The 26,194-nt window shown below is 51.3% G+C and overlaps 1 protein-coding gene across 4 annotated transcripts; it reads right to left on the reverse strand.

Moving 5' to 3' along the window:
• Window positions 1-2,420: 2,420 nt before the first annotated feature.
• Window positions 2,421-26,010, reverse strand: LOC127038595 (uncharacterized). Of its 4 annotated transcripts, XR_007770712.1 has the most exons (5): window positions 25,543-26,010; window positions 18,101-18,321; window positions 14,551-14,612; window positions 5,997-6,163; window positions 2,421-2,581 (listed from the first exon to the last, which is right to left on the reverse strand). XR_007770712.1 is itself a non-coding variant. In XM_050931288.1 (4 exons), exons 1-4 carry the CDS (start codon window positions 23,425-23,427, stop codon window positions 14,013-14,015), a joined length of 606 nt encoding a protein of 201 aa, XP_050787245.1. In that variant the 3' UTR covers window positions 13,985-14,012. The 4 variants fall into 4 exon arrangements, 2 of the variants coding, with proteins under 2 accessions (XP_050787245.1, XP_050787246.1); XR_007770713.1 differs by lacking the exon at window positions 5,997-6,163; XM_050931288.1 differs by lacking the exons at window positions 2,421-2,581; window positions 5,997-6,163; window positions 25,543-26,010 and adding exons at window positions 13,985-14,145; window positions 23,238-23,427.
• Between the last annotated feature and the right edge of the window lie 184 nt (window positions 26,011-26,194).

Below are 26,194 nucleotides of genomic sequence, written 5' to 3' on the forward strand. Positions count from 1 at the left end.
CCCTTCACCTTGACTTTCTGAGAGCCCTTCCCTCCATCCTGAGCCACACTTTGCCTCTCCCTCCCCAGAATGCCATAATTTGTGACTAGGCTCTCCAAAAGAAAAACATCCTCATTATACCTACGATGGCACGTGGTCAGTAGCAAAAATCCCAACAGCCAGTGAGGACACTAGGTGGGGCAGGCTCTGAATTACTACAGAAAATTCTTTCCCAGGTGTCTTGCCCACATGCTTAGGGTCTAATTGATCACCATATTTAGGGTCAGGAAGGAATTTCCCTCTGGGTCAGGTTGGCAGAGATCCGGGGGGGGAGGTTTGCTTCCTCTACGGGATGGGGCACAGGTCACTTGCAGGTTTAAACTTGTGTGTCGGAGAAAAACTGAGTTTTTCTCCAACAAATGTAAATGGTGAATAGAATCCTAGAATCTCAGGTTGGAAGAGACCTCAGGAGGTATCTAGTCCAACCCCCTGCTCAAAGCAGGACCAACACCAACTAAATCCTCATGGTGGATTCTCTGTAACTTGACATCTTTAAACCACAATTTGAGGTTGTCAGTAACTCAGCCAGAGGTTAGGGGTCTATTACAGGAGTGGGTGAGTGGGGTTCTGTGGCCTGCAACATGCAGGGGGTCAGACTAGATGATCACGATGGTCCCTTCTGGCCTTACAGTCTATAATGGGGTGGCCAAACTGCAGCTCTTTGACGTCTTGTGTCTGACGAAGTGGGTATTCACCCACGAAAGCTCATGCTCCAATACGTCTGTCAGTCTATAAGGTGCCACAGGACTCTTTGTTGCTTTTTACAGTGAAACTGCGGCTCCCGGAGCCCCCCAAACACCCTCCCCCATTCTCTGCCTATCAGACTGGGCAGGGGCGGGGGGGGTAACTTGGGGCTTCTGCCCTGCAGTGGGGTGGTGGGGCTAGGGGCTTCTGCCAGAGACAACTGGTGCCTGCTAAAGTATGTAGGGGGGGCACAATTTAAAGGTTTGGGTGCCCCAATAGCTTGAATCAGGCAGGCCGGACTAACTGTTAAGGCCAAAAAGTGTCAAATAGGCCAAAACAGAGTGACTTACCTGGGACACCAGGTGGGTCGAGGAACCATAAACCCCCTACAGGCCAAGGTGGATGCTATCCAAAAGTGGCCTGTCCCAAAGTCCAAGAAACAGGTCCAATCCTTCTTAGGCTTGGCCGGGTATTACAGGCGATTTGTACCACACTACAGCCAAATCTCTGCCCCACTGACCGACCTAACCAAAAAGACCCAGCCAAATGCAGTCAAGTGGACTGATGAGTGTCAAAAGGCCTTTACCCAGCTTAAGGCGACACTCATGTCTGACCCTGTGCTCAGGGCTCAGGACTTTGACAAACCATTCCTAGTAACCACAGATGCATCTGAGCATGGTATAGGAGCAGTTCTCAGGCAGGAAGGACCGGATCACAACTTCCATCCTGTCGTGTTTCTCAGCAAGAAACTGTCTGAGAGGGAAAGTCACTGGTCAGTCAGTGAAAAGGAATGCTATGCCATTGTGTACACCCTGGAAAAGCTACGCCCAAACGTTTGGGGACGGCGGTTCCAGCTACAAACTAACCATGCTGCTCTAAAGTGGCTTCATACTGCCAAGGGAAACAACAACAAACTGCTTCGATGGAGTTTAGCTCTCCAAGATTTTGATTTTGAAATTCAACACATTTCAGGAGCTTCTAACAAAATAGCTGATGCACTCTCTCGTGAAAGTTTCCCAGAATCCACTGGTTGAAATTTGTCCTTAAAATGTAGAAAGTCTTGTAGTTTACATACTTAGTAGTATATGTAAAGGTGCATGTGTTGTATTAACCTGTTTATTCTAAAGTTATAGGAAGAAATCATCGCCAGTGAGGTTCTCCACTGTCTGCGATTTGGGGGGCGTGTCATAAAGAGATAGCTAAGGGTTAATGTCTCTTTCACCTATAAAGGGTTAACAAACAGTGACCTGCAAACACCTGACCAGAGGACCAATCAGGAGACAAGATACTTTCAAATGTCGTGGAGGGAAGCCTTTGTTTGTGGGTTTGGGGTTTGGCTTTGTTCTCTCTGGGTCCTGGACGGAACTAGAGGTGCAACCAGGTTTCTACCAATCTCCCTGCTACAGTCTCTTATCTATTCAGAATTGTAAGTAAGAAAAGGCGGTCATAGCCTTTTAATTTGTTTTTTTTTTTTCATTTACATATGTGTACTTGCTGGAAGTAGCTTAAATTGTGTTTCTGCTGGAGAAAGTTTCTTTCTATTGTTTGAAAGACCCTGTAACTGTTTACCATCTAAAGTGCAGAGATAAACCTTTTACTTTTTTCTTTCTTTTTTATTAAAAGTTTTGCTTTTTAAGACCTGTTTGATTTTTTTTTTCTCCTAGTTAAGCTTCAAGGGAATTGTGTCTGTACTCACCAGGAAATTGGTGGGGAGAAGAGAAGGATAAATTTTCTCTTTGTGTTATATTCACGCAGCTTGTATTGCCTCTGGGTGAGGGGGAAGGTAACACTCCTCTCGGTGTGGTGATTCAGGAAGTTGAATCAGGCGATCTCCTAGTGTTCCCAGGGCGGGAAGGAGCTGGGAGGAAGAAGGGAGGGGGAAGGGAATGGTTTATTTCCCTTTGTTGTGAGACTCAAGGAATCTGGGTTTTGGGGTCCCCTGGGAAGGTTTTTGGGGGGACCAGAGGGTATCAGGTCCTAAAAATTCCTGATTGGTGGCAGCACTACAGAATCTAAGCTGGTAATTAAGCTTAGAGGACTTTATGCTAGTACTCATATCCTGGACGCTAAGGTCCAGATTTGGGAATTATACTTGACACACCCCCACCCAGACACACACCCCTTCTTATCCTCAGCGGTCCCTTCCTGCGCTCCCAGGTGTTAGTTGTGTGGAGAGGCAGCAGAAAACAGCTGGGAGCAGCAGGGAGGGGGCTCTGCTTTAGCTCCTTGGGGAGAGGCAGCAGGAAAAGCAGAGGCTCTCTCTGCAGCTCCCAGCTGTTTGTCACTGTCTCCCCCAATGGCCGGCTGCAGCTCCCAGCTTGCCAGCTTTCCCGTCCACTCCTGCCCAGCAGCTTAGGACGTGAACCCTTGTGGTGGGCAGGACGTCGAGCTTGGGCAAAAATGTCTGGAAGCCACATGAAAAGCCAGGTTTGAGTAGGGATGTGGGAAGAGCTCAAGATCTGAGCCCAGAGCTACTGTCTCCATCCAAAAGCCAGGTCACTCTGGGAGGGCTGGCTGGCTGAACGACTCCCTGCTGGGTTCCTGGCCTCTCTGGCTGCTGAGCCGAATGGCTGACTTCTGAGGAAATGCTACAAGTACTAAGATGTGGCTGGCTAAATGTCTACGGGACGTTCCAGATTGGATTAACGTGCCTGGCAGCCACACACACGTTTTACACTGAATTATTTGGCGTTTTAGGTCTCAGTAATGAATCCCCTTCAGGATCAGGAGAGAAGAAACTCCCCTGCACAGGGGTTTGTTCACTGTAAAGTTTGTGTGGTGGCACTCCTATCTACTCCACTTGTGCCAAGACTAAAACAGGGTTCAAAGAAGAACTAGATAAGTTCATGGAGGACAGGTCCATCAATGGCTATTTGCCAGGCTGGCAGGGATGGTGTCCCGAGCCTCTGTTTGCCAGAAGCTGGAAATGGGGGTACAAGGGGCCTCTGGGGCACCTGGAATGGGCTACTGTCAGAAGACAGGATACTGGGCTGGACAGACCTTTGGTCTGACCCTGTATGACTGTTCTTATGTTCTTAATCCTCCCCCTGCTATCCCACCTGGGTTGGCCTGTCTGTCCAGCTGGGTGCCCTCCACAGCTTTGGGGTCATCTTGACTGGATGTCAGCTCACTGTTTAAAGGCTGACATGCAGCCATGTGTGCCCCTTTTCAATACCGGGGAATGGTTTACAGACAGCCGGAGTCATATACCCATTATAGCAGCCATCCCCACCCCACGACTGCATGGAGCCCGCTGGAGCTCCTGGACTCGAATGCCCTCTTTGGATTTCTGCCTGTCCAGTCCCACCTACCAAAGAGTCACTGAAATACTGACGTCTACAAGACACCGTGAGAGCAAATGGAGATGATGGCCACGGTCCCAGGGCCGAGGAAAATCAAAAGAGCTCCAGCAGAGGTACCTGAGGGCCTCTGGTAATGCTTCCACTGCCTCCTGCCCTTACCCTGAACACCTGGACCACACTTCAAAGGCAGTGCCATCACTACACCCAAAAATGAGGTGCTGGATGGTTTTCCACAAAGCTCCCTGCACCGCACGGCAAGGGCCATGACTTGGCACTCGGCGATTACACAAGAACCCATTGCAGACAGTCAAATGCCGTGGAGCTCTGCCTGTCAGCATGACGTGCTGTACAGCAATACAGCTGCATAGCAGGAGTCTAACAACTTTTTTCCAGGTGCTGGCTGCCTGCCGCCGTGCCAGTGGAGCCAGAAACCCCTCTCCACCTGCTCGGCTTATAACCCCCCACCTGCGCTCGTCATGCTGTGTGCACTGGTGACAGAAAACTATAAGGATTTGATTTTCCTCAAAACTCAACAACCATAGGCCACCTGTGTCACGTCCACACCCCTTTTGCAAACAGCCTGGACTGTGCCCGCCCCCCCAGACACAAGCGGAGGGCACCACAGACAGGTTGCTTGGCAAGCAGGTGTCATGCAGCAGCAGAACAGAGACAGAAAAGGGCACCTTGCGCCATAGCTGGAGCAATGTACTGAGATTCCAGCTACAATTACATTTTATGAGGTAAATTGCCAAAATTAGGCACAGGAATTGCACATGGCATTTTTAATCAGTGCTGTTAACTTTTTACTGCAAACCAGTTCCTGCAAAGATGTATTTGCTTTGCAGTGCATTGCAAGCTGATCTACAGATGAGATAAAAGAATTGCAGGCAAAGGTTGTGCTCTCTTTTCGCACACACACTGCAAGGCAATGCAGCTTCTGGGGCCATCCATATACGTGATATTTCCCTTCCACTCCTGCAGCAATGGGGGGACACTATCTGACTAAATAGCAGCCATGTTGCTTATTACCCTGCTGTGCCCACAGCCCATGCGTAAAGAGCCGTATCATCCACTGACAGGCTGGCAAAGGCCCGGAGGTAAGGGCAGGGTTACGGTCCGGTGTTAGCAGGTGGACCCCCCATGTAGGCTGGCCCTTGGTGTCTAGGTCTGGATGGGACAGTGGTAAACATGTCACGGCCCATTCTAGCTGAGTGCTCTCACATTTGGTAGCACTGGGGACCTGCACTGGCAATTATGTATGGTGGATTCTGATCCACTTGGGATTAGAGCAGGGCTGGGGGATCCAGCTAGCCCCCACCCCAGGCTGCTTCACTTCTGCTGCCTCCCAGGCTTGCGGCACCTAAGCTGGTTGGCACCGCAAGCCTGGGAGGCGGGAGAAGTGAAGCAGTGATGGCGTGCTCGGGATGCTCGTGCTCGTAGCAGGGTGAGCTGGGGTGGGAGGGTGCCTCAGGGCGGAGGGTGGGGAGCTGCTGCAGGGGGTGGCGCTTCAGGGTCGGGGCTTGGGGACAGGGGAGGGCACAAGGTGGAAGTTTTACCTAGGGTGCGAAACATCCTTGCACCAGCCCTGGAAGAGACGGCCCAGCCTGAGAGTACGTGAGCCCTGGAGCTGGGGGTGCCACTCTCATCTCACTTGCTCTACAAGTGGAAGGTAGCCATGGCAGCGTGAGTGGTAGGTGCTAGCCACCCCGAGCCAGAGGCCAAAGACACTCCTCCTGCTGCTCGCCCTGCTGTGGCTACCCCCTGGGGTTGGTGCGCGAGCTCGCTCAGAGCTGGTGTGGATGTTTCCTCGAGCTGGGACTCACAGTGCGAGCTCCAAGTGCAGACATATCCTTAGTCCCAGGCCAGCTGATTTCGCAAGGAAAGTGCCTTGCCACTTGATTTGCCTGCTTTCGGTTTAGCCTCTCTCCAGTCCCAGCATGAAGTGGCATGGTTAGCTGGATGAAACCTCACCTGAGTCACAGCCTGCTAAGATATTGCCCAGAGCAAGGGGCACTGCCTGGCAAGCACTGTCCCTGCCAGGCCTTTAACAGGAGCAGTGACATGTCTCGTTCTTGGCTGAAAAGAAGGTGGTGGCCATGAAACGTCATCACTCCAGAATCTCTTGGCACTAACAGCACCTATAAAAAGCAGATGAGTAATGGAAGTAGAGTCTTGTTTTTAAACCATGTAAGCACTTGGAATGTAAGAGGGGTTTAGAGCTCATTTTTTTCTATAGTAAGCAGTATAATGACACATAAAACAATGTTTGGGGCTGCAGACCTTTGGCCAATGAGAGAGAAAGAGGAACTGTAAAATGATTACATTAAACATCATCAGGATGAAACGCAGCCACCTGAAATTGCAAAATTGAGTAGAACAGTGACTGTTTTCTCTCTGCCTTTACAAATGTGCTGGGCCAGATTCTGATCTCATTACTCTGGTGTCAACCTGCTGAAGTAACTCAGTGATTTCAATTTCTGTAAATCTGACATAACCCCATGTAATAAGATCAGGATCTGGCCCAGTGCTACAGCAGAGTCTGTAGGCTTGTGACTGGGTGTATTGCCAAGTGATAGGGACACACAGCCTGGGTTCTTTTCCTGCCTGTGCCTCTGACTTCCTATGTGACCTTGAACTAACATTCACCTCCATGCCTCAGTTTCTCCATAAGAACAGCCATACTGGGTCAGACCAATGGTCCATCTAGCCCAGTGGCCAATGCCAGGTGCTTCTGAGAGAATGAACAAACCAGGTCATCCAGTGACCCATCTGTGTAATCTGTCTGTTTCACAAGGGACTGTGTGGCTTAATAAATTGGTAGCTGTAAATGATTTGAGCCCCCCGCCCGCTGGTGCAAACTTGTTGGTTTTAATTTTGTTCCCTTTTTAAACTGAAGCCAAAAAAACCCTTTTTTTCAGGATGGGCTAATCACAGCATAACCTGAAATGCATCTGTGGTAGAGAGCAATGGCGGAGGGTTACCGTATAACTTGTTCACTCGTTAATTTGATTTTCTGTTTTATCTTATCAGGAACCAATTCATTTCATGGTACACACCAAAACAACTGCTGCCCCTTACGCTTAAGGCTTTTGGCGAGCGTAAGTGGCTAATTTGATCAGAACCCACCATAAATAACTGGCAGGAAAATTTATTCAATATGCACTTCCACCTCTGCTATTTTGTTTATTCCATTTCAAACTCCTGGTCATGGGGTATATATTGCAAATCTCTCAGATAAGAGAGAGAGAGAATCACACTTCAGCCTTGTTTCCCACACTAAGATTAATCACCACCAGCTATGCCCTCCCTATGGAAAACGTGGGTTCTGAATTCGGGTCAGCCAGCTTGGGTTCAGATACAGTGAAAACACGGCAACTCGGCTTTACACTTGGTTTAGCAGTTCAAGTTCACCCTCAGATTTTAACTTAAGCCACTAACCCAAGTGCAAAGCCAAGTGAATGTGTCTGCACTGCTGTTTGAACCCAGCTTAGCTGACCTGAGCTAAGAACACACTTTGCATCTGCAGTGAAGACACACACGAACCCAGGACTGGCACTAGGGGTTTGAGCACCCTAGGCGCACGGCAATTTTGCTGCCCCGCGCTCTGGTCCCGCGGCTCCAGTGGAGCTGCCGCAGTGGTGCCTGCAGAGGGTCCGGTGCTCCGCGGCTCTGGTGGAGCTGCCACAGTGGTGCCTGCGGAGGGTCTGCTGGTCCGTGGCTCCAGTGGAGCTGCCGCAGTGGTGCCTGCGGAGGGTCCAGTGCTCCGCGGCTCTAGTGGAGCTGCCGCAGTGGTACCTGCGGAGGGTCTGGTGCTCTGTGGCTCCGGTGGAGCTGCCGCAGTGGTGCCTGCGGAGGGTCCGCTGGTCTGCGGCTCCAGTGGAGCTGCCACAGTCGTGCCTGTGGGAGGTCCACTGGAGCCGTGCGAGCAGCCGACCGTCCGCAGGCACGACTGCAGCAGTTCTACCAGAGCCACGGGACCAGCAGACCCTCCACAGGCACCACTGAGGCAGCTCCAATGGAGCTGCCTGCCACCCCCTCCGGCAAAACGGCACCCACCATTTATTCTGGCGCCCTCGGCGATTGCCTAGGCTGCCTAAATGGTAGCGCCGGCCCTGCACGAACCACTCCTGCTTGGCTGTTGCCTAACCCTGGAGGTGCCGAAATTCACTCGGCACCTAACTGTCCACTGTAAAAATTCCCTTGATGCCTCGGTTTTAGACCCTGGGGCATGTGCGCTGCTGCCTCCTCTGGGCGTCTGGACCTAATCTCCCAGCTGATCCTCAGAACGATTTGCAGATGAGGGTGAGATAGGTGTCTGGCCGCCTAGGTCCTCTGACCATGCCTACCAGTTTGGCTCCCACCCAGAATCCAGCTGGAGGAGGAGGAGGGGATGAGTATTTAAACAGTCATTAGGCCAGTAGAGGACTGGGAGGAGGGTGAGAGCAACTTGCAGCCTGTCACTAGGGCACCCCTGGGAGATGGGAGGCCCTGGTCCTGGTCCGCTGCTCCAGCCAGCCTGTCATGATCTATCCAGAAAGGAACAGCTTCACCAGGAGGGACTGAGCAGGCCCCACAGCAGAGGCTCTGTAGCCTGGTGGTTACCATGCCTTCCTGAGAGGTGGGAAACCCTGCTCAAATCTCTTCTCCCTGTCAGGCAGAAGGAGGGGAATGCAGCCTGGGTCTCCCACATCCTAGGAGCATGCTCTAAGCACTGTGATGCAAGTTACCAGGTGCTGTCGCTCCTCCTCCAGTCATTTTGGGTGGGGCAAGGTAGGCACAAGAAATGCCTTCGGTGCCTAAACGTCCAGACTCCAGGTAGCGGGTTTCCAAGCAGAGCTAGGTGTCTATCTCTGAGGGGGCAGGGCTTAGCAACATCCCCCCTCCCCGGCCAATCAGCATCTCTCCTTGGCTGGTGTAGGCAGCCTCTGCCTAGCTTGCTGGCTTTGGGGATCACATTCTAAGGTGCCTGTCTCTCCCCCTTCACGGTACAGAGAGCCCACGCGCCGAACTTGGCTTTGTGGCTCACGAGATGGTCCTGTGATTTTTCTAGGCACCGAAAGATCAGGCACAGTGATGCTCAGGGAATTATAGAGCAGTCACTTACCTTTGGTGCCCAAAAAGATAATAAAGCAAATAATCAAACAAAATTTGTGAGCATCTAGAAGATATTGTTATTATTGGTAGTCCATTGCTGACGATGATGACAATAGATGTTAATGGGATGAGAGTTGCGAGAAAACCTGTGTGGGAAATTATTGTGTGAGAAAGCCGTTGCACAGGGGCAGTCCCACTCTCTAGCTGTGGAAGCCAGATTCCAGCAGCACGAAGAATCTTTACGCCTGGGGATCTCCTTAGCTGCAGTGGGTGACCAGCACATCTTCCATGCACACAGCACATTGCTGAACCGCCTTCATGGCCGTTGAATCACAAATTGATTTCCTCTGCCCAGTCCACTGGAACAGTCATCATATGCTAGAGGAAGGCCATTGTGCAGGGGCACTTGTGAGACTGGTACTGAAACAGTATGGACAGTTCGGGGGGCTGCGTTTTTAAAGGGGTGTTGAAAAGTTGAGCTGGGTGCAGAAAAGAGCTGAGAAAAATGGGGGCTGGAGAAAATATCTGACAATGAGATCGAGCTTTTTAAGTCCCCGCTTAGCTTATCAAAAAGGGTATAAGGACTTTCACTGGGAAAAATTACTGAGTACTAAAGAGGTCTTTAACCAAGGGGAGGGAAGCAAAAAAAGAACGAACGGCTGAAAGCTGAAGCTAGACAAATTCAAATTAGAAATTAGGAATTAGTGTCTACCACTGAAGGTGATTAAGAGGGGTCTACAAAATTTGCAGCCATGAAAATCATGTCACAGCCCATGAAATCTGGCCTCCCCGTAAAATCTAGTCTCCGGCCCCCAGCTCTGAAGGCAGAGTGGAGAAGTAATGGTGGCATGGTATGTTATTGCCATCCCTACTTCTTTACTGCTGATGGCCATGGCTCTGCCTTCAGAGCTGGGCACCCAGCCAGCAGCCGCCGCTCTCCTGCTGCCCAGCTTCAGGAAGCACGGTTGCCAGCAGCAGCACAGAGATAAGGGCGGCAATACTGTGACCCTCCCACAATAGGCTTGCGACCCCCTTTTGGGTCAGGGCACCCAGTTTGAGAAACACTGTGGAGAAATCACACATTTTTCATGGGTTGGTCACAGCATAAATAGCAAATGTCATTGATGTGAACAGCAAAATGTGCTATTTATGCCATTCGCAACCCCTAGAAAAATGTGTATTTCTCTGTGATTTAAGCAGACCCCTAGGGATTAACCCCTGGAACAAATTCCCCAGGGAAGCAATGGATTCTCCACCTCTTGATGGCTTTCACTGCAGACTGGCTTTCTGGAATGTGCTTTAGCTGAACACAAGCTATTGGGCTCAACACCAGGGTAGCTGGGTGAAATGTAATGGCCTGCGCTATCCCTTCGATCTGTGTGGCACTAGGGAATGCTAATCATTAGGGTGCTATCCACGATGCGACATAAGAGCCTAAACTCCAGAGTTAGGTGCCCAAGTCCCCCTTTGGGGCTTTGGGCAGGTCCCTGGTTACAGTAAGTTCTAGACTATCAGAACACAGGCAATGTTTGTGCCACTAACTTCCACAGATTTGTAATTTTGCAGTCCACCACACTTTCACTTGGAGGGATTTTTGTTATAAGGCCCTTTTCACATTGCAATGTGTGAACGGCAAAAACTGCCCCAGTCTTGCAGAGTCACCCAACTGTATCCACGTTGACACCTGTGCTGAGTGTAAACTGAGTAGAAAGTGGTGCCACTGCTACTCACTTTGCGCTGGTCTCAATGACAACACTGGATGCAGGGTGTGGAGAATCAGGGCATTGATGCAAATGGTGACTATCGGTGGTTTCCTTTAGCTTTGTCTATATCAGACAGGTTTGCTGGTCCAGCTAATTAGATGCAGCTTATTCTGGGAAAAGGGTTCCCCAGATGAAATGAGCTATACTGGTAGAAAGAGTCTGTGCTCACATAACTGTGTCTACGCTAGGGATTTTGCTGATGCAGCTCTGTTGGTAAAATAATTCACACCCTGGCTAACAGCTATGCCAGCAAAAAGTGTTCAGGGTGGAGCAGCCCTTTGTCTGCACTCAGGGCTTGTATCTGTGTGGTTACAATCGTACCTGGAACTGGGGCAAAACCCCACTGTACACAGGGCTTGTAAAGCTGATAGAAAAATTGTCCTTTTTAAAAAAAATAGAAACTTGAGATTTCAACTAAATAAAAGGTCTCCTACAGACAATGTCTCCTTTCCTTTGACATTTTCATTTAAAAAAAAATACCTCAAAGCTGAAAATTTTTATCGCAAACTTGACAGTTATTCTGTTTGTGGCTCAAAAGTTGAAAAACAAAACAAAACCCACAAATGAGTCTGGGGGTTTTCAGTGGGATTCCCCCCTACTCCATTTGTCACAATTTCCCCCCAGGGGAAGAACCAAACAAAAACATTTTCCCATCAGCTCTTAAAACAGCATGGTTTTTACTGGGTGAAAAGTGTCTCGTTGCTATTCTCAAACACGACCCCAAGCAACAAAACAGCAGGGCCTTTGGGGGTTTTTTGTTTTTATTTTTAAACTGGACCAAATTTTTCAATATTAAAATAAATCATGCTGAGGCTTTTTGAACATGGTGTCAAATATCTCATGCAGTCCTGTCAGCCTCTCCAGCTGTCCCCATTCCTGCTCCCACGGCAGTCAGTGGGCCCAGTTCTGCGCCCCTGCACCTCGTGTCACACCGCTGCCAGCCTGGCAGAATGGCAGTGCTCTACATCCACTTTGTGCAGCTGCAAATGGCATAACATGGGTGGCCCAACAACAGGGAATCGGCCTAGTGTCTTGCCATGGCTTCAACAAAGCACAAGCTGGCAGGCTGCTCGCTGTACAGGACACACGTATGTACTAGATTGCTCTGGGCACTCGCTAGCCTGTCGGGGTAATAAAACTGTACCTCCAGCTCCCAGGTAAATACCATAACAATGAGTGTCCAATCCAGCCAAACCCAGCACAGATTGATTCATGGTTTATGAGGGGACTAAATGCACCAGTCATGCACATCACAACAGAACACACAGTAAATGCTCTGTCCTTGGCTTTTAAACAGCCCTGAAGCAGGAGGTTCCTGGCAGAGGACACTTGTCGATCCACCCTAGGCTGAACTTGTCGATCTGATGCTCCTCTGTGGATTTGGGCTTTAACTTGAGTGAGATACAGGGTTAGTTTGCAAAGCAGCATCTGCCCTAGCAAAGCCACTGTTCGTATTTCAGTAACTGCCACAACTATGCACTGCTCCAGTGCCAGCAACCAGTAAGCACTAGGTAGGTCCGGTGCAGGCATTGCTACCGCGGTCTCACATACAGCTACCCTGTGGTGGTAAAATGCCCAGACCCTGCCTATGCTAGCACCTAGGCCCCTGCTGCCAGCCCCTGACGCAGAGAAATAATGTTGGTGAGGCAGGCCAGGCCTGCTCTGGGAAACTGGAACCCAGAATCCTGCGGCAGCTCCCCAGTGCTAGCTACAGGGAAAGCGGTCCTCAGCGTGGCAGCTCGGGGGCAGGAAGGGTCTTTTTGTTCTGTGCTTGTACAGCCCCCAGTACAGTGGCAGCCTGGCCCATGACTGGGGCTCCTTGGTGCTACAGTAATATAAAGAATAACAGCATTAATGCCGTCATCTAACCCTGAGCCCTGGCTCCTTTAACGCTCCCACCAGGACAGTTCATCAGTGGTGAGTCATGGGCTTCGAGTGGCACCAGTGCTGACACTGTCGTAGGTGATGCCCAGGGATGTCAGCCATGGGTGGCCAGGCCCTGGCAAAGCTCCACAGGTACAACCCCCTTGTGCAGATGTTCTAAACTCAGATTAGCCCTTCTCGGACGTGGGATAAGTTGTGCAGGTGCAAATCCCAGCTCTGGAGTTTGCGCTGTCTGTGACAACGGTGAACACCAGGGGTTACAATCAAGGCAAATCCTCAGTGTAGGCTGGAGATCATGATTCAGTGTTGCTGCCTGTCACAGACAGTCTGGTCTTTTACATTAGTTGTATGACTGTTGTGTCAGTGTGCCCAAAGGCCTGGGTGATGGGCACACTCTAGAGAACGAGAGCAAGCATGGTCGCTAAGGCTGCTAAGCAGTTTTGGTTATTAACCAGCTTTAAGTCACTATGACATTCACCTTTTCAGATGACACTTTCCATGCTCCAGCTCCTCTCCTGTCCTCACTTGCTCACCAGCCCGCGTCAGGCAGTGTATGTGTCTAGCGGGCCTAACAGCAGCAGAGGAGTGGCTTGGCGTAACTACCCATCCTGGGTTCCAGCAGGCCCCATAGCAGCTGAAGTGTCACCTAGCTGTCTGCAGAGGGTCTTCCAGCAACAGGCCTGACCAGTGATGAGCTCCCAAAATCCTAATAACTGGTTCCCTTCTGGGTCCTCAGCAGCACTTCGCGGGGGGGTGTGTGTGTGTGTCTTCACTCGCTCTGGGATTTTCGGTGGCATTTTGGTGGTGAGTCCTTCACCTGGAGCAAGTGAAGACACCCCACTCACTCCCCGCCACTGAAGACCCGGTAGGGAACCGCGCGGTGAGTACAAGTCCCACGTGCCTGTCTCCCCCACATCCGACCCCAACCCACGTCCTGCCTCCGACTGCCCCCCTCAGAACCCGCAACCCATCAACCCCCCCACTCCTTGTCCCCTGACCACCACCACCCCAAGACCCCCCACCCTAACAGCCACCCAGGACCCCACCCCCCACCCAACTCGCCCTGCTACCTGTCCCCTGACTGCCCTGACCACATCCACCACCACCTTGTCAGACCCCTGGAACTCCCACACCTACCCAACCCCCCCGTTCCCCGTCCCCTGACCACCCCTCCAGAACCTTCGCCCCTTCCAACTGCTCCCTGCCCCTTATCCAACCCCTCTTCCCAGCCCCCTTACCATGCTGCTCAGGGTAGTGTATATGGATGCCGCGCGACCCGCTGGAGCTTGCAGGCACATCCCCTTTCCATGCCGCTCAAAGCGGCAGGAGCTGCAGAGCTGCCCAGAGCGCTGGCGCCGGCGGTATGGCACACTGGAGCTCTGCAAGGGGGGGAAGGGAAGTGGGGGAGAGGCCGAGGGAGCCTCTTCTGCTGGCAGCTCAGGTGGGCCGGACAGGATGGTCCTGTGGGCCGGATGTGGCCCGTAGACCGGAGTTTGCCAACCTGCCAGCCCCTTTAATAACCGGTTCTACACTAGTTTCTAAATTTAACAACCGGTTCTTGCGAACCAGTGCGAACCGGCTCCAGCTCACCACCGGGCCTGACACACTAATGCACTAATTACCAGTAATAATAGGAACAAAGGCCAGGACAAGCAGTGCACAAGAACCAGAAGACAAGTCTGGTTGGACTAACTCAGCCCTCCCAGAACAAATGCAAAGAAAAAACACGAGTAGGTAATTTATCACTTAAAAGCCATATACAGCTCTTATTAGCCCTAACTCACCTCGGGCACTGCTCATTGCTAGCACCTCTGCTTGGAAATAGCATCTTCGGGAGGTCAGAACTCTGCAAGAGGAGAGAGGGAGGGCAAAACAGTGAATTTTAAAATTACAGCGAAAATACAGGCAGCGCCATCTCCGCCATGTGGCTCCCAGTAGGAATCAGTATAGAAAAAATTCAGCATTCAAAAATCATGAGTCAGGCCCCCCAAAATCATGAGATTTTTTTAAAGAGAATCAGTGTTAGATTCTCTTTGTTTACCTTCTGGTTTTGAGTCTTTAGGAATCACATTTTCAAGCTTTCCTCGCAGCTAAGTGAGCTAGCAACTTGCTTTAAAGGAGGGGAGGGGGAGGGGCTGAGATTCTGATGTATTCACGTGACTCCTGGAGCTGGGGCTTTAAGGAAAACACCAAATATTATGCAGTGTTAAAAAAAAAAGAAAGAAAATGACAGAGCTGGGCAGTGTTGTTGATCCAGAGGATCGGTGCTACAGACCCAGCTTTGGAACAGTCTCTAGGAGGAACTGTTCAGTGGGCTAGACCCCCTCCCCCAGGGGCCTCACTCTTCCTCCAGGGCAGGGCCCGCTGCCTGACCACCTCCTAGACGGGACTTCTGGGGCTCCACTGGGAGCTCCGTGCAGCGAGTCGCACTGAGCCAGACTCCCATGGAGACTTGTGCCCTGTGCAGGGATTAATGCCCCTCAGCCAGCGCTGTCACATCCGTCGGGTTTAGTCAGCAGCTGGAGCTCAGCATAGGAAGCCCCAGGTTAGCCCAGAGACCTGAAGGTGAAAGCGCAGCCCATCCTGGTCAGTCCAGCCCAGGGCCCAGCCAGGGGAACAGTGAACCCACCGTTCAGGCTTCCGTCTCAGACCTAGTCTACACTAGCAAATTAGCTCCGTTTAAACTACATCGGTCAGAGATGTGAAAAATCCACGTCCCCCAGTAGCGTTGTTAAGCCGAGCTAAGTCCCCATATAGACAGTGCTAGATAGGAAGAATTGTAAGTACTGACATACCCCCAGGGCAAGTCTACACTACAAACTTGCACCGATTGAACTGTCAGCAGGGGGTATTGCAGGACGGCCTCTGAAAGGCAGCACCAGTCGATGTAAGCAATGCAGTGTTGACACTGAGAGCTTGTCTACACTGGCAATTAACACACACACACACCCCTGAGTGCAGCAAGCTGCAGCGCTGTAAAGCGCCAGTGTAGGGAGCTGCGCCCTTTGTTGAGGTGAGGTTTTTAGAGTGCTGGGAGAGCTCTCCCAGTGCTGCACCGCGACCACACAAGGCACATTAAAGCGCTGCCGCGGCAGCCAGTGTAGACTAGCACTGACACTGCATCAACCTCACTACATCGACCTAAGCGCTGCACCTCTCACAGAGTTGGAATTAAGTTGGTGTAGTGCGGGTGTTACATGGTGGGAGCTTCATTTTAGGGCATGTCTACAAGATGAAATTAGGTGGATTTTATAGAATTCGATCTTTAGCAACCGATTTTATACAGTCAGTTGTGCGTGTCCCCACCAAGCACACTAGGTCAGTAGCTATCCCACAGTCTCCTTGCCCCTTGGAATTCTGGGTTAAGCTCCCAATGCCTGATGGGGCAAAGACACTGTCGCGGGTGGGTTTGGGTACATGTCATCAGTTTCCCCTCCCTCCCTCCTTGAAAGCAATGGCAAACAATCGTGTTATACCTTTTTTCCTGGGTTACCCCTGCAGACGCCATAGCACGGCAAGCATGGAGCCCGCTCAGCTGCACACTGCTTTTGTGAGCATTGTCAACACCTCGCGCACTATTCTGTGCAGAGCCTAGCTAGGAGCTGGCAGCATGAGGAAGATTGTGAGGAGGACATGGACACAGATGTTCCTGAAAGCATGGCATGTAGCGACTGGGATATCATGGCGGCATTGGGGCATGTTGATACAGTGGAACACTGATTCTGGGGCTGGCAAACAAGCACAGACTGGTGGGACCGCAGAGTGTTGCAGGTCTGGGATGATTCCCAGTGGCTGTGAAACTTTCGCATGCGTAAGGCCACTTTCATGGAACTTTGTGACCTGCTGTCCCCCGCCCTGAAGCACAGGTATATCAAGTTAAGACCTGCCCTGGTGGGGGAGATGGGAAGGACAAGGCCACATTGCTTATTCTAGCCACACCACAAATCAAAGTTGTTTGAATGACACCCTTCTGTTGCTTGGGCCATCCTCTGGAGTTGAGTGGGTGGGTGCCTGGAGCCCCCCCACCCACATATACACACGTTCTTGGGCATCTGGGTGAGGAGGCTATGGAACTTGGCGAGGAGGGTAGGCAGTTACACAGTGGATGCAGCGGGGGTCTGTACTCTAGTTGCCTTTCCTGCAGCTCCACTAGATGCCTCATCATGTCCGTTTGCTTCCCCATTAACCTCAGCGTCTCCTCCTGCGTGTTCCGATCACACTCACTGGATGCTTTCCTGGCCTCTGCCACCGAATGCCTCCATGCATTCAGCTGTGCCCTATCAGTGCGGGAGGACTGCATGAGCTCTGAAAACGTCATCACGAGTGCGTTTTTTCTAATCTGCGATAACCTCAGGGATGGAGTTGATACAGGGGGCACAGAAACATTTGCAGCTGCAAGAGGGGGAACAAAGGAGAGTAGAATTTAAGATGATACATTTCTGAGAACAAAAGGGAGACTCTTTCACAGTGAAGCAAGCAATTCACAGCAGACAGCACACGTTTTAGGTACAAGGTCGCATTTTGCCTTTTATATTGAGCGCCTGCTGGTATAGTGACACATCACACATGGCTGTGCAACAGAGTTCAGTTTCCAGGCAGCCATGGTAAGCCAAAGGGTACGTGTGATTGGCCTCTGCGTTCATAACATGTGGGAATGGTTTTAAACTGCAGCACCCTCCTTTCCCATAGCAACCAATGCCACTTGGTTTTGCCATTTAAAAGGAGGGCCTGCAGTTGCCATTTAAAAGGAGGGGCTGCGGGTTTCTGGATGGATGTGCAGCACACCTCTCCCTCAACCCTCCCCTGCATGTCTGTTCTCCAGGATGATCCCTTTTAGCTAAGCACAAACAGCCCAGCATGCCCAGGGTTTAATGTGCTGGGGATCACCAAACAGAGGGGATTACTGTTCCCTTACAAAACTTCCCCTATTTCAACCAGGTGAGCATGAATGGTATCTCTCTCCTGAGGCTGACACAGAAAGATAAAGATCAAATGTTGCATGAATGTGACCAAAACCCAGGACCATTCGCTGTCATGCATTGTGCTGCAATGATTCCAGTTCACTTGCTACTGGCTTGGCATGGTAAAGTGTCCTACCGTGGAGAACGAAATAAGGCAGCCCTCCCCAGAAACCTTCTGCAAAGGCTTTCAGAGTACTTCCAGGACAGCTTCATGGAGATGTCCATGGAGAATTCCCGCTCCATCCCCAGACACGCTAACAGACTTTTCCAGTGGCTGTACTGGCCACAAATGCATCCCAGTTCTTCAGGGCAAATCAAACATTAAACACAATTGCTTTTAACCCCTGTAGTGTAGTTACAAATGGGCACTCACCAGAGATACCTTCTCCATCTTCAGGGTCCAGGAACAATTCACCCTGGGAGGGTATTGGCTCCAGGGTGATGAAAAGGTCCTGGCTGCCAGGGAGAACAGATTGTCTGCTTGCCTGCTGCACATTCTCCTCATCATCATGCACAAAATCCTCATCTGTATTGTGTGAGACTCCACCCTTGCGGGTGTCCATGGACAGTGATGAGGTAGTGGTAGGGTCCCCCCTGTGGCAAATTGCTGGCATTATTATGATGGGTCCCACACTTTCTCCTCTTGTGGGGGTTCAGGGCGCCATTTCTCACCCCTGAACTGGGGTATCAACTGTCCCACTAGTGTCCCAGAAAAGGGGAATGGAGAGGGAGGGACCCGGGCCCGCCCTCTACTCCGGGTCCCAGCCCAAGAGCCCTAGGGATAGCGATGAACTTCTTGAACTAGCAATTCCTTCCCCGGGCTACTTCCCTCTCCAGCCCTTCAGCTTGTGGGGTTTCCTAACCTCTCTCCACTTGTGTCTGTAGAGTCCCTCTGCTCTGCACAAGCCAGGTTTCCCTTTACCTACGGCCTTGGTCTTCTGGCCCGCCACAGCACTTCTCCAAACTGCTCTCCTCCAAACTGCTCTCCGCTCCAACACCAAACCACTCCGCTTCAGCTCCTCCAACTATCTGATTGAAGCGGGGGGGGGGGGGGTTAATCAGGTGACTGGCTTCAGGTGCTCTAATTGGCTTAATTGGTTTCAGGTGCTCGAATTAATCTGTAGCAGCCTCTCTTCCCTGTACAGAGAGTAAGGGTCTCATCATCCTGGGGCTTACGTATCTCCCATCGATCATTCTCCTGCTGCCCTCTGCTGTGCTATATCACACCCCCTAGAATGGCATGCAGCTGATCAGAAAAGCGTCATGTCTGAGGCTCTGAAAATAAAGGCCCTGTGTTCATTTCCCCATGACTGCCAGTGCCTGGGCTGAAGTAGAATTCATAAAAATATTGCAGAAGATTCCTACTTCAGCACAGGTAGTCATGGGGAAATGAACCCAGGGCCTTTATTCTCAGTTTTCCAGCACTTTGGCTAAAAAGGATCAACGCTGTTAGTAGTAGGCTCTTACCTTATTTTGTGGACCAGCCACTACAAGGGACAACACGCTTGGCCAGAGAGAAACATCCGCTCGACTGAACTCAAAGGATTGAGTTGAACTGGACTGAACTCCTTCCCACCCGCCTCCACCTTGCCTTCTTCCCTCTTTCACAAACCCTCTGGCCCCACCCTCCACAGACAGCAACCTCCTTTCAAGCTGTGGTTGCTGGTCCAGCTGTCAATGGAGGGGTACTTGGGGGCATTAGCCTCTTTGCTTGTGCCTGCTTGGCTGGCATGTGCTCAGGCATGGCCAACACAGCTCTGAACATAGGTGCTGTGCACTCCCACCCTGCCTGTAGGGGCACACCCCTCCTTTGAGACTGACCTTCATAAAGCACCTGGAGATCTGTAGGTGAAAAGCTATAGAATCATAGAATATCAGGGTTGGAAGGGACCTCAGGAGGTCATCTAGTCCCTACTCCTGATCAAAGCAGGACCAATTCCCACCTAAATCATCCCAGCCAGGGCTTTGTCAAGCTGGGCCTTAAAAGCCTCTAAGGAGGGAGTTTCCACCTCCTCCCTAGGGAACTCATTCCAGTGCTTCACCACCCTCCTAGTGAAATCGTTTTTCCTAATATCCAACCTAGACCTGCCCCCACTGCAACTTGAGACCATTGCTCCTTGTTCTGTCATCGGGTACCACTGAGAACAGCCTAGCTCCATCCTCTATGGAAACCCCCCTTCAGGTATTTGAAGGCTGCTATCAAATCCTGCCTCACTTTTCTCTTCTGAAGACTAAACAATCCCAGTTCCCTCAGCCTCTCCTTGTAAGTCATGTGCCCCAGCCCCCATATCATTTTTGTTGCCTTCTGCTGGACTCTTTCCAATTTGTCCACATCCTTTCTGTAGTAGGGGGACCAAAACTGGGTGCAGTACTCTAGGTGTGGCCTCACCAGTGCTGAATATAGGGGAATAATCACTTCCGTCGATCTGCAGACAATGCCCCTATTATACAGCCCAATATGCCGTTGTGCTTCTTGGTAACAAGGGCACACTGCTAACTCATATCCAGTTTCTCATCCACTATAATCCCCAGGGCCTTTTCTGCAGAACTGCTGCAGGGTTGGCTGCCACCCAAGTGCCCCCTCATGGCTAACAGTTGCTATGCAGTGCTCTGCCCCATTGTCTCCTTCACTGGAGTCCTTACACAAACTCAACAGCCCAAAGGAAGTTCAAGCAGTCCCCATGTGGGGTCCAACTCATTAATTCTTTGAGTACACACTGGCCCTCCTGAACTAGTTCAATGTCTCTCTCCCCTTAGCCGGGGAGTTCCCAGCCCTCTTCCCCAGAGCTGGACACACTGCAAAGTTTCTGCAAGAGCTACTCTTCTTCCTTCTGTCTCCAGCCAGTGTCTCAGAGCTCTGCTACTGCAGCCTCCTGCTGCTCTTTATAGGGACTAAGCTACTCTCCTTTAGGGGTACGTCTACACTACGGGATTATTCCGATTTTACATAAACCGGTTTTATAAAACAGATTGTATAAAGTCGAGTGCATGCGGCCACACTAAGCACATTAATTCGGCGGTGTGCGTCCATGGTCTGAGGCTAGCGTCGATTTCCGGAGCTTTGCACTGTGGGTAGCTATCCCATAGTTCCCACAGTCTCCCCCGGCCCTTAGAATTCTGGGTTGAGAGCCCAGTGGCTGATGGGGCAAAAATCATTGTCGCGGGTGGTTCTGGGTAAATGTCGTCACTCATTCCTTCCTCTGGGAAAGCAACGGCAGACAATCATTTCGCGCCCTTTTTCCCTGGATTGTCCTTGCAGACGCCATAGCACAGCAACCATGGAGCCCATTCAGCTTTTTTTTTTTTACAGTCACCGTATGTGTACTGGATGCCGCGCACAGAGGCAATACTCCAGCGCTACGCAGCAGCATTCATTTGCTTTTGCATGATAGCAGAGATGGTTACTAGTTGTTCTGTATTGTCTGCTGCCAGTGTAAATTGGCAATGAGATGATGGTTATCTGTCCTTCTGTGCTGTCTGCTGCTATCATGGGTGCCCCTTGCTGAGATCAGCTGGGGGCGCAAAGGCAAAACTGGGAATGACTCCCCGAGTCAATTCCTCCTTTATGGTTTCTAAAAATAGAGTCAGTCCTGCCTAGAATATGGGGCAAGTGTACTAGAGAAGCAGTGTATCAGAGAGCACAGCTGCTCCGTGTCAGATCCCGCAGAAATGATGAGCTGCATGCCATTCACAGGGGGTGCCCCTGCAACAACCCCACCCATTGCTTCCCTCCTCCCCCAACCTTCCTGGGCTACTATGGCAGTGTCCCCCCCATTTGTGTCATGACGTTATAAAGGATACAGGAATAAGAAACAGTGACTTGTTAGTGAGATAAAATGAGGGGGAGGCAGCCTCCCCGTGCTATGACAGTCCAGGCAGGACATTAAGCAGTGCGGAGGAGAGGAGCCCAGCATCCCACTGCTATGATAGTCCAGGCAGGACAGAATCTTTTCTTTACACAGGAAAGGAAGCGGTCTGATGGAGCTCAGCCGCCAGTTGCTATGATGAGGACGGTTACCAGCCGTTCTGTCCCATCTACTGGGAATGACCAGGAATCATTCCTATTTTTACCCAGGCACCCCCAGCCGACCTCACCTGAGGCCAGCCAGGAGCACTTACGGGCTGATGGTAACAATGGATATCAGTCATATTGTACCATCTGCCACCAGGGAGAGGAGAGGAGCAGAGCGGATACTGCTCTTCACGGCTGCAGCATCGCGTCTACCAGCAGCATTCAGTAGACATATGGTGACATTGAAAGAAGTCAAGAAACGATTTCTTCCCCTTTTCTTTCACGTGGGGGCGGAGGGAGTAAATTGACGAGCTATTCCCTGAACCACGCCGGACAGTGTGTTTGAACCTACAGGCATTGGGAGCTCAGCCAAGAATGCAAATACTTTTCGGAGACTGCTGGGGACTGTGGGATAGCTGGAGTCCTCAGTACCCCCTCCCTCCCTCCATGAGCGTCCATTTGAGTCTCTGGCTTCCCGTTACGCTTGTCACGCAGCACTGTGTAGCCTGTAGATTTTTTTTTTCAAATGCTTTGGCATTTCGTCTTCTGTAACGGAGCTCTGACAGAACAGATTTGTTTCCCCATACAGCGATCAGATTCAGTATCTCCCGTATGGTCCATGCTGGGGCTCTTTTTGGATTTGGGACTGCATTGCTACCTGTGCTGATCAGAGCTCCACGCTGGGCAAACAGGAAATGAAAATCAAAATTTCACGGGGCTTTTCCTGTTTACCTGGCCACTGCATCCGAGTTCAGATTGCTGTCCAGAGCAGTCACAGTGGTGCACTGTGGGATACCGCCCGGAGGCCAATACTGTCGATTTGCGGCCACACTAACTCTAATCTGATATGGTAATACCGATTTTAGCGCTACTCCTCTCGTCGGGGAGGAGTACAGAAACCGATTTAAAGAGCCCTTTATATCGATATAAAGGGCCTCGTAGTGTGGACAGGTACAGCGTTAAATCGGTTTAACGCTGCTAAAATCAGTTTAAACGCGTAGTGTAGACCAAGCCTAGGAAGCAGTCTGGGCTAGCCCTAGGCCCTCCAGCCATTAAAGGATGAGCTACCCTGTTACAGGGATAAGTTGTATATTTTCTGTAGTGCTCACTCATGCCGGATGAAATTCACCTCTGTTCAGAGAGGACTTAGTCTGCACAAGGGTTCATTCCATCTTTGGCGTGCAATTAGCCACCCACCCATACCTCCTGCTTGTGCCATGGAATAACCACACCCCTGGGAACAGGAGCGCCTCCAAGCTCGAAAGCCCCTATTGCTTTATACAGTATGTCACTCAGTGCTGGAATTGTATGTGATCTCAGCCCTTAAACCAGTCATGCCTATACCTGGTCCCCAGGTTTCCTGTATTGTTCTGGCACTGGTCCAGCTCTTAGTATATCAAGTCTTGGACCTCAATCAAAGGTAATTTTCAAAGCCTGATAAAGAAAGGAATCCACATTACCCTCCCTTAGCTCCTCTCACATGCTTCATAGCACTTACAGGGTAAGTGAGGCAAAAGCCAAGGATAAACACATGACCAATTGTGCCAGCTGGATGGCCTCCGCCTCCTGAGGTGAGGGAAATGCTCTGCTTCCATTGCACTAGGCGCTGTGGCTATTGCACATCCAGTATGTCCATGGGGTGGCATTTCAGCTGGCAGGTCTTGCATAGCGGCAGATCCACCATTCATGCCCCCATCAATCTGCTGAGCTCTGCTGCCCCAAACTCCCCCAGAACTGCCATGGAAGAAGCATGCTCATCCTCCCGCTAGGTGCAGATTTTCTGCCTTTTCCCCTCCTCACTTCAATGGAACGGCACTATTCCTGCTGCCAGTTGGGCCTTAAATCCCCACACAATGGGTAGCCTGTGTTCCTCTGGTGTTCTGCTGTGCCCAGAGGAGCAGAGTCTAAGTAGTATAAGCCAGTGGCGTGCATTGTGGCTGTGCTGGGAGGACCCAGGCCAGCGACTGAGCCTGCAATAGAACCACCCCTTCCTCAGTCCTATTCCAGTCACTCTCCTCTAGCAGATGCTGTTTGCTACATCCCTCCTGAGAAACAACTGGTTTAATTACTACGTGAGCTGCATCCACTCACAGAGGAAGGCGATGGGGTGTTTGGCTCAGTGCCACTGCAGCTGGCTCAAGGTAAACAGACTTGCTCTCCTGTGTGCCGGTAATGTCCTCGGAGAGATGCCTCTGGTGGGAAAGGAGCAGAGATGGAACCAGAGCAAGATTCTACTCTCCATGAGGCTTTTGAAAGAGGCAAGGCCCTTGACTCAAGTCTAGCACCTGTGAGGCTGGCTTGGTTTGTCTGGTGCCATCCACCCTCTATTTGTAGTCAATACCTAATGAGTCAGCGGAAGGCAAACCACTAAATCATCCTTCGAGTGCCCCTAGGGATTATGCAACAAGCAACTGCAGGGGAAAGATTTCTGATTTTCCTTTCTGGCCTTGGCTGATAAGCAATTTATTTCCCAGACCAGGAGCTTTCATTCTCTTTATCTCCGCTTGCATAACTGCCACACCTAAAAACAATAAATGTGATCCACGTGTGGAGAACGTGGGACATACCCGCATTCATTTTATCAGCGTTACCCTGAGCAGCTAGCCAAAGCCTGGGGCCCTGCCAGCTGTTTCTGTTAAGATGAGAAATTGACGATGGGGCCAGTTATCTCTCTTACAAAGAATGTACCAAGTCCTGCTCCCCTGAGCACAAGAGGAACCAAGCAACAGAGACAGTTTCTTTGCTCACAATTTCAAGCTCTTTTCAGCAAGCCGTCTGCCCAAAAGATCCCTCTCTAACTTCTTATTAGGGTCATGCTTTCTGTGCATGTTCAGCTGTGTCTGGCTTTCTGCTGTCACTCTTGTGTTTCTTCCCTTCTCACACACACAGACGCTACTGAGGCAATGCCACCTGCACACAGACTCAGATGTGCCTTTGTTTTGGGTAGTGACTTGCCTGTGTTTTGGATTGAGGCCCATGTTGTTTCTTACCTTTGTCCCAAATGAAAGGGGCCCTACACTCAGGGGCGGCTCTAGACATTTCGCCGCCCCAAGCACGGCGTCATGCTGGGGGGGCGCTCTGCCGGTCACCGATCCCACACCTCTGATGGACCTCCCGCAGGCGTGCCTGCGGAGGGTCAGCTGGTCCCGCGACTTCGGTGGACCTTCCACAGGTGTGTCTGTGGAGGATCCACTGGTCCCACGGCTCCACCGAAGCCGCAGGACCAGCGGACCCTCCACAGGCATGCCGCCGAAGGCTGCCTGCCTGCCACCCTCCCAGCGACCGGCAGAGCGCCCCCCGTGGCATGCCGCCCCAAGCACGCGCTTGGCATGCTGGGGCCTGGAGCTGCCCCTGCCTACACACACAAATATCAGTGACATTTTGCCAGCCCACAGCAATATATCTCTGGGATTTGGTGTTTCTTGTAGTGCTGGCTAAAAGACAACAGAGTTAAGTCTGACCTAGTTAGCTTTGGTCAGCAGGTACCAAAAGACAGTGGCTGTTGACAGCCCCAGTTGCAGATACTCTAACTGACACTATAGGGCAGTGCTCTTCGCTCTTTTTGAAGTAGGGCCACTTTGGCAAAAAACTTTCAGTGTGAGAGCCACACCAGCTACTAAATTAACCCAGTGCGTACAACTCCTTAATGATGTAATGTTACAGAGCCACTCGTATAACTAAAACAGTCTACTTGTACAATAAGACAATACTCCTTTTATACAATAATAACCAGGAGAATATATGGAATTAAAAAGGCACCTCTGCGAAGAAACATTTTAAGAGCAGAAGAATGCAAAACGTACTTTAAAAACTGGATGAGCGGAAGTGTGCCTGTTCCTCCTTGACTTTGTTCACGCAGTATTCGTAATCTGTCATCGCAAGCCCAGTAAGGCAGTTCAAATGTTCGCTGGTCAATTTGTTCCTCTGTTTTCTTTTCATCTCTCTGACAGGGGTGAGGACTCTAGGGTGGAGCTGGGGATGAGGGGTTTGGGAGGGGGCTAAGGGTTGGGAAGAGGGTTGGGATGCGGGGAGGGGGTAAAGGCACTGGCTGGGGGTGTGGGCTCTGGGGTGGGTCAGGGGATGAGGAGTTTGGGGTGCAGGCTACCCCAGGGCTGTAGCCAGAGGACTTCCCCTAGCCCTCTCCCTGCCAGCAGCAGCTAGCTCTGGGGAAGGTGCTTGTCTCTTCCTGCCGGCAGGCAGCACAGAGCTCTGGGGGAGGGGCCCCTCCCTCCCCTCCGGCAGCAGGGAGCTCTGGGGCCAGGGGAGAAGCCCCCAGAACCCTGCATGCCCCAACTTGCTCCCCTCCCCAGTTCCCACCCCGCCTCCCCCCCCAAGTCCCTGCTGCGGGGCTCTTTAGAGCTGCTGCACTGCTATTTGTAGCCTGCCACGCGGCCGCATAGCTGAGGGAAGGTAGCGAGCCGCACTTTGGGTCGACGGGAGCTGCCATGGCTTGTG

The sequence above is a fragment of the Gopherus flavomarginatus genome, chromosome 21, assembly GCF_025201925.1.
Source record: "Gopherus flavomarginatus isolate rGopFla2 chromosome 21, rGopFla2.mat.asm, whole genome shotgun sequence".
Taxonomy (NCBI): Eukaryota; Metazoa; Chordata; order Testudines; family Testudinidae; genus Gopherus; species Gopherus flavomarginatus.

Coding starts and splice junctions, on each gene's coding strand:
- LOC127038595 (XM_050931288.1), bottom strand. CDS start 23,427: ATGAATGGTGGATCTGCCGCTATGCAAGACCTGCCAGCTGAAATGCCA. Junction 14,613..18,100: donor AGATGGAGAAGGTATCTCTG/GTGAGTGCCCAT, acceptor CTCCTCTTGCAG/AGTTCTGACCTCCCGAAGAT. Junction 14,146..14,550: donor AGCAATGAGCAGTGCCCGAG/GTGAGTTAGGGC, acceptor CCCCCCTTGCAG/AGCTCCAGTGTGCCATACCG.